Source organism: Esox lucius, chromosome 3 (genome assembly GCF_011004845.1).
Source record: "Esox lucius isolate fEsoLuc1 chromosome 3, fEsoLuc1.pri, whole genome shotgun sequence".
Taxonomy (NCBI): domain Eukaryota; kingdom Metazoa; phylum Chordata; class Actinopteri; order Esociformes; family Esocidae; genus Esox; species Esox lucius.
In genome coordinates this window covers 29295148-29309254 of record NC_047571.1, presented here as the reverse complement: position 1 = coordinate 29309254, position 14107 = coordinate 29295148, and the positions used below count along the sequence as shown (strand labels likewise).

General features: G+C 39.8%; 1 protein-coding gene across 1 annotated transcript in view; it reads left to right on the top strand.

Moving 5' to 3' along the window:
- Positions 1-14107, top strand: part of LOC105024917 (complement factor H) — a 59390-nt gene that overhangs the window by 30838 nt on the left and 14445 nt on the right. Inside the window, exons 14-15 of the mRNA XM_034289837.1 lie at positions 6032-6073; positions 8010-8072. Coding sequence (XP_034145728.1) covers positions 6032-6073; positions 8010-8072 — 105 coding nt within the window. The remainder of the gene's footprint in view (positions 1-6031; positions 6074-8009; positions 8073-14107) is intronic.

Here is a 14107-nt window from a genome sequence, read left to right as displayed (position 1 = left end):
ACTATCAACAGTATATACCCTGAAAAATCCTATTTAAGAAATTGTCGTAACATTCTATTCTACTCAAGAACATCAAGGGAACATGGAATCATCACAACATAACACCATTAAACTTCATGGGATATCAATCTGCCCAGTTAGGAAGCATAAGCCACTGTGAGTCATTGTCAACCTGTTTTTGTACAATTGAAAGTGACAACAGGTGCACTGGAGAGGCAACAGCAAGACAAACCCCCAAAAGGGAATGGTTTTGCAGGTGGTGGCCGCAGACAATTTCTCTCCCTTTATCCTTCCTGACTGATTCTTCTCCAGTTTTGCGTTTTGCTAGTGTCCTTGTCTCTACTGGTAGCATGAGGCAGTACTTGCAGCCCATTCAGGTTGCACAGGTTGTCCAGCTCCTCCACAAGGAAGATTTGCTGAGTCTCCGAGCAGTCTCAAGGGCATGGAGGATATAACAGGAGTCGGGCTGTTACACGCTGTCCAGCTGGGAAATCAACCCATTTAAATGTTCCCTTAATAAAAAAAAGTGATATTCATGAACATCAGCATGTGAATAAACTTTTGGATTTAGATTGATGTCATTAAAATCTAGATTGAGCACTGTGAAGTCTGCACAACAGCTTTAATGGTTGTCAGCAGGAATATTGTTTCCTTGATTTTAGCTCAAGGGGTCACAAGTTGCAGAAAACCCAAACTGGATGAAGGTTATTTTAACTCTGAAGAAAACGTGTACAACGAAGGCACAACACTTTACTATGGCTGCAATAAAGGCCGGAAACCTGTGACTGAGGGCTGGTGGGGAATCACTGAGTGCAAGAACAGCCAATGGACCCCTGAACCTCGATGTATTGGTGAGTGAACAGACCTTTTTTATATTGTGTTAGTCATGAATGGGATGTTCACCATTGCCATGATCCTCGCTGGACATCCGTAGAATATTTTTATTTCATTTCATTCTCATTTTACCAGGTTAGTTGACTGAGAACACATTCTAATTTAAATTAGAGCAAGAGGTCCAAAAGGGCTGCTCTGAATTAGTGTCCTTCGGGGGAAATCGCTTTTTATGTTCCAGTTAGAACCGATTTGGGTTATTCTTTCTGCGTGTACAGTTCATTACTCTCGGACACTTTGGGTTTTTCACGTGTTTACTGTAGGGCAGTGACGGACTGGGACCAAAAAAACAGCTCTGGACTTTGACCCAAAGAGCCTCCCAACAGCCAATGCATGTATCCACCAGAAACAGTCCCACAACACTACCTAGAGTCCATCATATTTCACCATGCTATATTCACATGGTATATTTAAACATGATTATGTAACCCACAATATCGAAGTGAATCATTTTCTTTTAACTCTAAAAACAGTGAAATACTCTATTTGGATAAGTGAGTGCCCCCCTGAGTTAATACTTGGTGGAACCATCTTTTGCTTGAATTACAGCCAGGAGTCTTTTTGAACACTTCTCTACTAACTCTGCAGACCTAGACTGTGCAATATTTGCCCATTCGTACTTGCAGAATTGTTCAAGCTCAGTCAAATTGAATGGTGACTGCTTATGGACTGCTCTCTTCAAGTAATTCCACAGATTATAAAAATGGGTTAAGTTCAGGGCTCTGACTAAGCCACTCAAGGACATTCAAAAAAGTTAAAGTGTTGATATCATCTGACCACAGCACCTTTTGCCGCTTGGCCTTGGAATCTACAATGTGCTTTTTGGCAAACCTCAAACGAGGCTTGATGTTGCCTTTTCTGAGCAATGTTTTCTCTCTTGACATCCTCCAATAGAGTCCAGATTTGTGGAGCGCTTGTGATATTGTGGTCACATGCACACAATGATCAGTCTTTACCATAAAGGACTGAAGCTCCTTCAGAATTTCCACTGGCTTCTTGGTAGCCCCTCTGGTTAATCCAAAGTCACTACAGTTGATCACATAAGGAAGACAATTAGCTTGATTTGTGATCTGGATGGTGGTTGGGTATACCTCAGAAAGAGGAAGGTGTTTACTTATCCAAAAAGGCTATTTGTCACAGTCGAGATGCAGGACATGAGGCGCAGAGCTGTAGAACATCCTTTTATTTGGGTGACTTTACTCAAATACAACAAACAAAAGGAGAGGCACAATCGCAAACTAAGACAAAGAGCACGAACAATGATCCACCCAGTGGTGTGGACAAACTAATGGGTAACGTGACTCCGGGTGTTGAAAGATCACGTGTTATTAGACAAAACCTGTGTAGTTACATCAAAAACAATTTACTGTCTCAGGTTTTGAAAACCCGGTTCAATACCAACAACTTACAATGAGTAGCGTCACTTTGTTGCAAGTTAGCCTATTTGGTAGTAACCACAGAAATGTTCTATCATCTATGGCAATAACTCTTTCAGTATGCATGGTGACCTTTACTGAACACCTTTTTACCAATTTCGGTGCTACACCCACAATTGAAGTTGAGCAGTGGCTAGGCAGGTAGGGTTGCAGACTTTCCTGTGGAGCTACATGAGTTCAAGTCCTCTTTAATGTTTTTCCAATTTAAACATGACTATTTATTGTTTTGAAATGGTAACACTTTCCGATAAGGGTACATGAACTACCATTAAAGAATGCAGTAGTTAACATGAACGAATGATGAACAAAGACATTCCCGCGGGTAAAACGTATTTGTGTGCGGGTGTTCACAATTGCAAACGTGCGTTTGTGTGGCTATAGTTTCTGCAACGTTTTGACAATGTCGGTGGTTGTGGAGCAAAACATCAGACTACTGTATTAATGTACGTGCGAAAAGCTGCGGATATCTTGATTTTTATATACAGTAACCATGTCAATACCCTTTTTGGGAAATTGCCATTTATTTTTCAACAGTGTTTTGAAGCAATTAGAAACATGAATAAAACAAATAACAGAAAAGGTTAACACATCCTTCGATTTTGGGTTATGTTCAGATAAACAGCCAGATTCTGGAAGATTGAGGGTTATTGGATTAATTGGAACGACTGAATGTCTGACAGACCTTTAGCGTGTAATGTAGAGATGTAGACCAATCATATTGAAGTCGACTGCAATGGTTTAGAAACCCTTTCCAATGGCGCTGTAGAAAACCCATAAGTTAAAATGCAAATTCTGTTTTTGGCCAGCTATGTAAACTCTGACACTGACTGATACCGCAAAAGGATGTTCAAATGGTTATAGGCTATTCCTATTAGTTTTCTAATGCCTCTTAATATGAATGTAATCTAAAAGTAATTCATTACTGATTCTGAGTAATCTAAAAGTTACGTTACTGATTACAAATGTGGACAGGTAACTGATTACATTTAAAAAGTAACCTACCCAACCCTGCCTGTGGCTCTGCCCAGGGAAATCGTTAGACCTGCGCCTCTGGGGCTATAGCCTCGGATCTTTTATGAATAGCCCCTGATCTCAAATTCTTTATATATTTCTTTCAGTAAAAAAATATGTTTATTCCAATAATGCAATAATGACCCTCAAAAAATAATATGATATCGTGGATTAAAACTGGGGGTTGCTAAGCCCTGAATGTATTGTGATCCTAGCAATGCCTCTGGCTCTGCCTTTATCATCCAAATCATTATAATGGATTTATCACTATAATGGAGACTCGTTTTAAAGTGCTTGTTGCAAAGCGCAGGTTTCCACAGTTCTCCGGTGCCTGTCGACACTTTCAAACACTGATCTCTGTTTAGCAATTGAAGTAGAAACGTTTAAATTTGATTTACTTCTCTAGTGATCCGTTTCAAATCTGGACGATCTTCAGGCTTTTTTTTCTCATTTATTTACTTTTGCAGTAAATAATGTCTCATTTACTGCCAAAGGAACAGGGGTAGGAATGAAACCCTTCTCACCCAGATGCCTTTATCTTCCAAAACATTAGAACGGAGGAATGGTTAAATGAAATGCAAGATCAAAAGGCAAGAGAAAAGCGGGAGACGAACCCTACATTTTATTTTCACGTTCCAATTGGCACACATTCTGTTGAGCCACAAAATCTTAGGCAAAATGTATGAACATTGAACATGTGCAAGAATATGTTTTGAGCGTTCCGTAAAGCCTCCACATAAATGTTCCAGTTGTCTTAGTGATACAGAAAGCATCTTTCTGCCCATCACTAGGACTAACTCAATTTAGATAGGTCCCCAATTAGAGGCAAAGCTGTGCCGCTGCCACTAATTGATGATGTCGGGTGCCATGTCACAAGAATTTCCTTGGGCAGGATGATGCTGTGATTTGGTGCATTTGATAAATAAACTTTGAACCTTTAGTGTCTGGCTATGAGGATGCCCCTAGCCTTCTCTGGGCAGATCTGGGGGCCATAGTCAGGACCTGGCAAAATTGGAGTCCTCTAGCCATCTTTGCCAGCCATCTCTGCCATTTCCTGTTAGAGCACCTTGAAATGCATTTTGTAAGAAATGTGCTATAAAAATAAAGTTTGATTTGATTTGCTGTCCTACTCATCTCAAACCATCTCAACCATCTCAAACCAGCTCACACAGTCTCCTCTGACCAGTTAATGTTGTGTCTGTTACTTGAACCTGTGAAGCATATATTTGGGCTGCAAACGGCCATGCATTTGATTGCAGATTTCTGAGGCTGGTAACTAATAAACATATGCTCTGCATCAGAGTTAACTCCGGGACATCCTTTTCCGTGGCAGTCCTCATTGGAGCTAGGTTCATCACTGGGCTTAATGGTTTTTGCAATTGCACTTAAAGAAACTTTCATAGTTCTTGAAAATGTCCTTATTGACTGACCTTCATGCTTTTAAGTAATGATGTACTGTGGTTTCTCTTTGCTTTTTTGAGCTGTCTTTGCCATAATATGTACTTACACAGTACAGACATAATATATACCCATCCTAACACATTAAGAAGGAAAGAAACTCCACAAATTCTCCTTTAACAAGGCACACCTGTAAATTGAAATGCGTTCCAGGTGACTACCCCATTAAGCTGGTTGAGAGAATCCAAGTGTGCCAAGCTGTGATCAATGTAGAAAATAGTCAAATTAAGAAGTGCCCTTGAATTAGTAGACGTGTCCAAACCCTTGACTGGTGCTGCATGTGTTTTCTTTTGGTTTTTCAGACGAGAGCGACTGCCTTGCGCCAGACAACCCTAACGCTAAAGTGAGAAGACCCAGTGAGGAAGGGTGGTATAAAAACGGAAGATCCGTTTACTTTGAATGTGATGAATTCTATGAAACTAAGCGCACTGCAGCCAAGTGTGAAAATGGAACTTGGGAAGACCTTCCAGTCTGTGAAAGTGAGTGTGCTCTCATCTAAGAGATGTATAGGACTGTGCAAAAGTCTTAGGCACCTGAAAGTCAAACTAAAGCCATTTAATACGATAGTAAGTGTTTATTAGCATATATATATATATATATATTTGTATTATATTCATGTATTTATTTTGTATATATTTATACTTTTTTTCTAATTGGAACACTTACTACCCAAATAAATGGCCTTAGTCCGACTTTCAGCTACCTAAGACATTTGCACAGTACTGTACTCTACATGTTTCTGTTTTCTGTATATAATCTTTTTTACAAAGACTAGATTATGGAATGGACAATATATCTGACTGACAGTCTTCACCTCACTTGGAGTCTTCATATTCTATTGTTAATAATACACTCTTGGAATCTCAATGAGTGAATGTATGAATTGAGGGTGTAGTATAGAAATATAATGTACTAGAGTGTCTATGGTATAGATGTCCTGCTTCTTTCCAGAAAGAAAAGACTTGTGTGGTGAACCTCCTCAAGTGCAAAATGCAGTCATCACTCAGGAATACAGTGACATGTTTTTGGACAGCTCTTCGGTACAATATAAATGTCAGGATTCATATAACCTGAATATAAATGAACCCACTATTTGCATATCTGGAATTTGGAGTGGAATTCCCAAGTGCAGTAAGTAAAGTTCTGGATCCTGTTTGTGGTCTTCATTTGTTGTTTATGTTACAGACACTTTCTAAGGATCAAATTATTGATATTTGCTTCCCTCCTCTGAATAGTTCAAGTTCAAGAACCCTCATCCGCAGAGAAAACCCACACAGGTATTTGTGATGTGCGACCATTTTTCCAACCGTCATCCAAAGCTACTGTACAACATTGTCACATTATATCCTCTAATGCCAAGGAAGTGCTGAACCTTAAACCATCTATCTGGGCAAATTTAGTTTTTCTTTGTTTGGAAGACGTAAGAACGATTACTGCTACTTACATGCAAAAGTATGTGGTGACAAGGCTTAGCATGATAGTTCATTAAATACAGTGTAAATACAACAATACGCTGTATTAACCTTTAGCCCATTACTTTATTTAAGTCAGTGTAAACGCTATCTACTGTAAAATGTGTAGTGTTAAAAGAGTTAAAAGAGTACTGGTTAAAAGAGTAAACGGACTCAAGGTGTCTGACGCGGGACACCGCTGAGTATTCGTTGATGTCTTTAGTCACCACAACAGAACAACTCCTTTACATTGTTTTGGCCTGTACATGTAGGTGTGGGTGAGTGTGTTGTTCTCGGGATGGACAGATATAACAATTGATTAGTACATACAATAACACAAATCTCACAATAAGGATACATCTAAATTGCACACACATTATCCTTACAACTGATCTGTTAACAGATTACACTCTCATTTGAATTGGGGCCCCCTCCCCCCGGGGCTCACTAGTGGTCCAGGGCACGCTAGCAGTCGGGGGCCCTAAGCGGCGCTTATACCTAGAAACAGGCCTGATTTTACATAGATAATAAGAAGATTGACTTAACCAGCCAACATTCCTGGTAATTCGCGAGTGCAGGTAGCGGGTAGTGAACAACGCAGTAATGAACAGTGTCATACTTTCTATAACTCTGAACATGCTACATGCAGAAGGTGAACAATTAACTTACTGGTATATGAACGCACACTTAATACACGACACACTTCAATTTAATATGTAGAACGTAGTCCTTTCTTCAGGTTCTGCGGTAACGTAATCCCTTCATAAATGTCAAAGGCTGAATCTCAAATCGCATACTACATTCTACGTACAACAAGTACGTATTTCGCTGATGATGGTAAAGTACGTACTGTTTAGTACATAGTAAGCTAGTATGCCAGTATTTGGACCGATTGGAACAGAGTAACTCGTCATAAAATTGCGTCTGAACATTGGATTTTGCATATTTAGCTAGACAACATTCAGCATTGTGTTAATCTGACTAACATGACTTATGAAGTTTACTTTCACCACAAATAGTATCTATGAACTGTATGGCTTTTAACAGATATCCATTTTAACAGATTATTAGCCAGTAATAAAACTACTAGTATCTAACTTACTACTTGGAATAGTCATAACAATTGAGTTGTTAGTGAGACTGAAGATGAACTTGACACTGCCAAAGCTATTGAATTTCATGGCACAATTTTCAATTTCCTTTCATCCGTGAATGATATTGATGCAATGAGTATCAATATAGGTGACGATGAATGACATTTTCATCAAGTGAAAAGACGAGAGAATTGTGGAAACCCCTCCTCTTTTACTGCGCTCAAGGGATTGTGGTCTACACTCACCTAAAGGATTAATAGGAACACCATACTAATACTGTGTTTGACCCCCTTTCGCCTTCACAACTGCCTTAATTCTACGTGGCATTGATTCACCAAGGTGCTGAAAGCATTATTTAGAAATGTTGTCCCATATTGATAGGATAGCATCTTGCAGTTGATGGAGATTTGTGGGATGCACATCCAGGGCACGAAGCTCCCGTTCCACCACATCCCAAAGATGCTCTATTGGGTTGAGATCTGGTGACTGTGGGGGCCATTTCAGTACAGTGAACTCATTGTCATGTTCAAGAAACCAATTTGAAATGATTCAAGCTTTGTGACACTTGAATGTAGAATGTTGCGGGCCAGTGGTTTCCAATGTGCAATGCACTTTTCCTAGCAGGTTCATTGTCATACAGTTTCTACTGAAACTTTTTCCATCAACAGGTGAGGAGGCCCAGAGACCCATTGGCAGACCAGAACCTAGAGGATCAGGTCCCTTTGTCCCTGGTATTTCACATTTTTCACTTTTCTGCATCCTACTTTTCACCATTGCTCTATATTATTTTAATCTTAAAGATGGAGAATGTTGTTTGGAAATACAGTAGTTATCCTTCATCTTGTAATAGAGACAGTGGGAATGACAGAGGAGATTGTTTCAAAGAAAGAGCAGTGGGCCAGATATAAACCTACACTGCAGCAGTACAATATATCTCTAGCACAGCTTAGAACACTGGACCACCCCAGAGGTCACAATTTAATGGATATAATTATTTAATGACAGAAATATTGAATATTCCTGTAACTAGAAATGAATCAATGTACTTAAATACTGCATGTATAATGTTATAGAATGTGAAACAAATGTTTAAATGCTTTGATAATGTTTATAACAAGGCTTTTTGTCTATATGAATAACATTGTAAACTGGGTGTTATATGGTTTAAGTCATGAGATCATGATTACAAGACATGTTCATCATAAATCATTGTACCTGGATGATGTAGTATATAGTTACCAGGGTTACTCTCACATGTCAGTACTCTGCTGGATGAGATGAACTGTCTCAGAACTATGTGGATGTTGTCCTTGTTATTCTGAAGAGCTGCATTTGTTTTTCAGTTGATAAATGTGGAGAAAAGCCAGTTGTTGATAATGGGGACTATGTCAGTGATGACAACCGAAAGTTTCTGACCTATGAATGCAATTTGTATTATAAACTTGAGGGCCCAGAGAAAGTGATGTGTCATAGCAATGGAGTTTGGTCAAAGACACCTGTTTGTAAAGGTGAGTAAATTAATCACTAGTTAAAATTAGCTAAATATCATCACACATCCAACTGTCTCATGTATTAACATTTTGTTTCATGTGTATGAACCAGAACCCTGTACAGTCTCCCCAACCACATTTGACCTGCTGGATGCTACAACAAATCCGTTTGTTATGGATGGAGGAAGTAGTGTATTTCTTTGTAAACAAAAGGATCGTTACGGACGTAAATATTTCTCTCATTTTCACTGTCAGAATGGGAAGGTGACCCACACACCATGTACACGTAAGTAGGATGTACCTAATACATAAATATATACTCTAGAGCAGTGGTTCTCAACTGGTGGGGCCCGCCCCCCTGGGGGGCGCGGACACTTTCCCAGGGGGGCGCAAGTAGGCTATAGGATGGGAGTAAAATAAAAAACAATTCACGAAAATTCCCCCTATGTTGAGTGGTTGGACTGTTATAACACACAAATCACCCTCCTGGCGATTTTTGTGTCAAAAGTGACTAGCGACAAATCTAGTGTAAAAACGAAAAAGGCTAAAAAGGATAAACCGGCTGAATATTTTAAAAGTAAGCTTGATGGCCTCCATCAGCAACAGGCAACAATTTCAGTTCACAGCACTGTGTCTAAACAGTGTTTGGAGGCATCGTATGTAGTGGCCAAAAGAAGAGCTAAACTGGGTAAACCGCATACAATTGCAGAGACGCTCATTTTGCCGGCCGCGCAAGACATGTGCAGAATAATGATAGAGATAGTGCAGCAGCCAGGCTCGGTGCAGTACCACTGTCCAATGACACAGTCGCTAGGAGAATTTCAGACATGTCTAATGATATCAGAGAGCAACTGATGGAGTTCATAAAAAAAGAGTCCTTACTACGCGCTGCAGCTGGACGAATCCACTGATATTGCTGGGCAGGCACAGCTCCTCACCTATGGCAGGTACCTGCGGGACAAGGCGATTGAGGAGGATGTCCTGTTTTGCCGGCCTCTTCAGTCGCACACTACAGGAGAAGCCATCTTCAATGTCCTTGATATTTTTCTCTGTGAAAATGGTTTGACTTGGGACCGATGCGTTGGCTTATGCACGGATGGTGAGCGTGGCCATGAGCGTGACCTAGCTGCTCGCGTTCAGCAAGTAGCTCCACTTGTGAATTGGTCCATTGCGAAGCACTAGCTGCTAAAAAAAAGGCCAGTTCTCTTTGACTCAATCCGTGGAAATTATAAATCTCATAAAATCACGGCTGCTAAATTCTCGCTGGTTTTGGGGTCCTCTGCCAGGGGGTGGGGTCAGGGCACGAACAGCTGCTTCTGCACACTGAAGTTCGCTGGCTCTCCAGGGGGCGGGTGTTACAGCGGTTGTATGAGCTGCGAGAGGAGGTGAAGTGTTTTCTGACAGAAATCAAATCAGATCTGGCGAAGCATCTGGATGACACTATGTGGCTTGCGTCTCTGTCCTATTTGGTCGATATATTTGACCGCTTGAATGGCCTCAACCTGTCTTTGCAAGCATAGGCGCCGATTTATGTTTTCCTCCGTGGGTGCTCATAGGCGCACGCCATTTATATATATATATATATATATATATATATACACACACCTATATATACCTATATATACACACCTATATATACACCTATATATACATATATAAACGCACTACGCACATCTATTCATTTACTTATTAATAAAGCCGTAAAGTAGATCTTTCAAAATTTACCACTTATCACAAATACAGGATTGGAGATGAAAAGTTTACCTGACACGTAGGCCTAACCGCGATTAGTTCGTGGGAAATTAATGTTTTGCTCCATTATCTAAATATCGATAAAAAAAACGAAACATATAGGTTCTGGGAGTTTCTCCCTAATTTCTGCTACGAGTTTTTGATAGTGGCATTTTTGTTTTAGGTTAGAATCCATTATTCCTATAGGCTAATTATTGTTTATTTTATGAATTTAATAAAGAACTCGTATTAGCATATGTCCAAACGATCCAGCTACTTTTGTGTCCATTCGTTTTTCCTTTTTTAAACCGTAATTGAAAAACGAAAAATGAACGGTTGTTGAAGGCTAAAACGCAAAGTTGAACACCAAAATTTGCAATTTTGTTTATGACTTTTTGCCCCTTTATTAAACATTTAAAATATTCACAATTTAATATGGAAAACATGTCGATTTTACTGGTTTTCTAAGGCCAAATTAGAACCTGGATTTGATATTTTTCCCGCAGTGCTGAAGAGGGCTATAGGCCTATAGCCTGTGTCTCTGGAACCACAGCCCAACCAAAGAAGCGTTTTCATCTGAGAAACGCTGTGATTGGTGGATAGGGAGCACCCGGAGCAGGCGACTGGTTATGTCGCTGTCACTAACATCGACATAACCAATCACAGTGTGACAGACGCTATACATATCACCAAAGGCAAGTTTAATTTTAAATGAATGTAGCCTACTGGCGGACTGGCGGTCTGGCACACGCGGGTGCTCGTGCTCGGTATTTTCGTGGGTGCTCGCTATTTTCCGTGGGTGCTCGAGCCCCGGAGCACCCACGGTATTGGCGCCTATGTTTGCAAGGCCGCAAAACTCATATTTTGCTCCTTGCAGACAGAGTGGAAGCCTTCACACAAAAACCTGACCTCTGGCATGGCCGCATCAGTCGAGGGAACTGTGACATGTTCCCCAGCCTTGCAGACTTTATCACTGATGCAGGCACATCACACGATTTCTCCTCTCTATTTTGGTCAGCGTCTGAGCACCTGTCAGCAATGAGAGAACAATTTGCGACGTACTTTAAAGAGGATTATCGTTCTTTTGCGTGGGTTCGAGATCCATTTGTGTGCACAGCAAACGAGCTGTCAATTGATATGCAGGAACAGCTTATTGAGCTGAAGAGTGACAGTAGGCTGAAGGAACTCTTTACTTCCTGCCCTCTTTCGTCATTCTGGGCAGCATTGATGCAGGAATACCCTCAACTCTGTGACGTCGCCTTGAAGATTCTCCTCCCTTTCGCGTCGACATATTTGTGTGAGACAGGATTCTCAAAAATGACTGCAATCAAAACTAAATACCGCAATCGGGCACAAATCCAGGATGATTTGAGGCTATGTTTATCAGACATTGCGCCAAGAATTGAGGATCCTTGCATGGCAAAGCAGGCTCAGGTCTCACATTAACATCGCCTACCTGCAAGCTTCTGAGAAAAATGCAGATGATATGCCTACTATTAGGCCTAGTAATAATAACAATAATAGAGCATACATTTATATCAGAGGTCTGGTGCCAATTCCCAATTATAGCAAAAGCCTATTAATGATAATAGGCCTACTGATGATGATGATAATAATTATACCAACAATAAAGCATGTAACCTCATAATTATATAGCAATAGCCTAGTAATGATAATAGGCCTACTACTACTCATAATAATAATAATAATAATAATAATGCCTGCAAGCTCACATTAGAAGTCTGGTGCTAGTGCCAATTATAACAATAGCCTAGTAATGATAATAGCCCTACCTACCGCTACTGATGATGATAATAATAATAATAATAATGTGTGGGCCTAAAAATAATAGCCTAGGGGACTGTTTATCTATCTATCTATCTATCTATCTATGCAAGGTGGTGTAGTGGGGGTGGTGCCGGGAACGGGTGCCCCAATTGCAATGAACCATCTTTGGGGGGGACCCAGCTTGCAAAAGGTTGAGAACCCCTGCTCTATTTTTATTTCAATCTATATAGGAAGGTCATTGCAGCTAAAATGGACTAAATACAATCACACATTTAAATGCTCCACTGACTTGCTTTTACCATTCAGTAAGGCAGGGATTTGTCTAAAAGCTTGATAGTAATGTTTTCACATTGTCTTTACAACATGTATTCAGGACCACACTGACATACATTTCAAATAGTGGAAAAATGAAAGCTGTGAGCAGGGTTGCCAGGTAGTGGTTTGTTTCATAAAGACCAGTCTGTGAGTTTAGTTGACCATTGGAGATATAGCTACTGAATGAATACTACAAGTAGTTTAGACTTTTTGGAGCCTGTACACTGACATGTCAATTCTCTTTTTTTACATAGCGGGTTGCAGAGTGGAAATTAAAATATATAATTTTCTGGATCAAACAGAAGACATTATAATAGATTATAACAAATGGACATATCTAAAATGTAGAGATTTGGATGATTGGAAACGTACTCTATCTGCTCCGTTTAACTGTCTGAATGGAGCTGTGACTGCCCTTAGCTGTAAGTAGGATAAAATAAAATTCTTACTTTAAAGACTGAATACATTTTGAGAAAAATTAAAATAATTGTACTTGTATTTTTACTTGTCAAGCATTTGAATGAAAATATTAACTAACTTGTGAATTCCTTCAGGTGAATATAAGGGTTAAAATTAGGTACGCTTTTTTCCATTTCTACACAATCAGTAAATTAACCTAATCAAGCTTCAATTAATTTTCCACATAAATGAATACAATCAAGAAACATTGAGTCCTGTCCTGTAAAAGCTGCTATATTTCTAGTGAGTCTCCTCTGTTTTCCTACCAGGTGGGTGAATCAATGCAGCACATCCAAACCTGCAGCAGGAGTCACCTGAAGAGAGGACGTCCCACAATGACCACAACGAAGATAGTTTATGACGTGTTTAATGAAGTGGATTTACATTTGGTTCATGATGTGGAATATGTAGGAGATTAAAAGATAAAGAGGAAGGGAGAGCCACCATTTTAGGAAGGGATGCTTTGAGCAGATCTAGAAAATGTCATTATTACAAACTGATGACAAATATCACGGCAAACAGCCACATAAAAATATATAATTATGCTTTTGTGTGATTTCGTGTATGTTTTTCACTCAGTTCACTGAAAAGTGCAAAAGAAAACAATAACCAACTACTAAACCATCAAATAAAAAGGTCTGACAAAGTAATCCAATAATCTGTGCAATTCAGTCGAGGTGATTGTTTAGCCTACAGCTTCACAACATGTACCGACATTCAACACTGTTCCATGTTAAATGAATAGACAGGATCTGGTGAAGTCATCAACCCCACAGTAGTCCTACTGAACCCACTAGAAAGGCCTGCCAAGGGAGAAGGACATCCGCTCTTCAATGGACCACAACAATCGTGTTGCAATTACTTATTTCTGAAGACCATCAGGATAGACTGAAGTTGTCCAATTGCACGTCAATCGTCACCTAGCAACAGAGAATTTAAAGATTATACATGGAAGCCCTCAATTACAACAAGTTGGCCGGTAA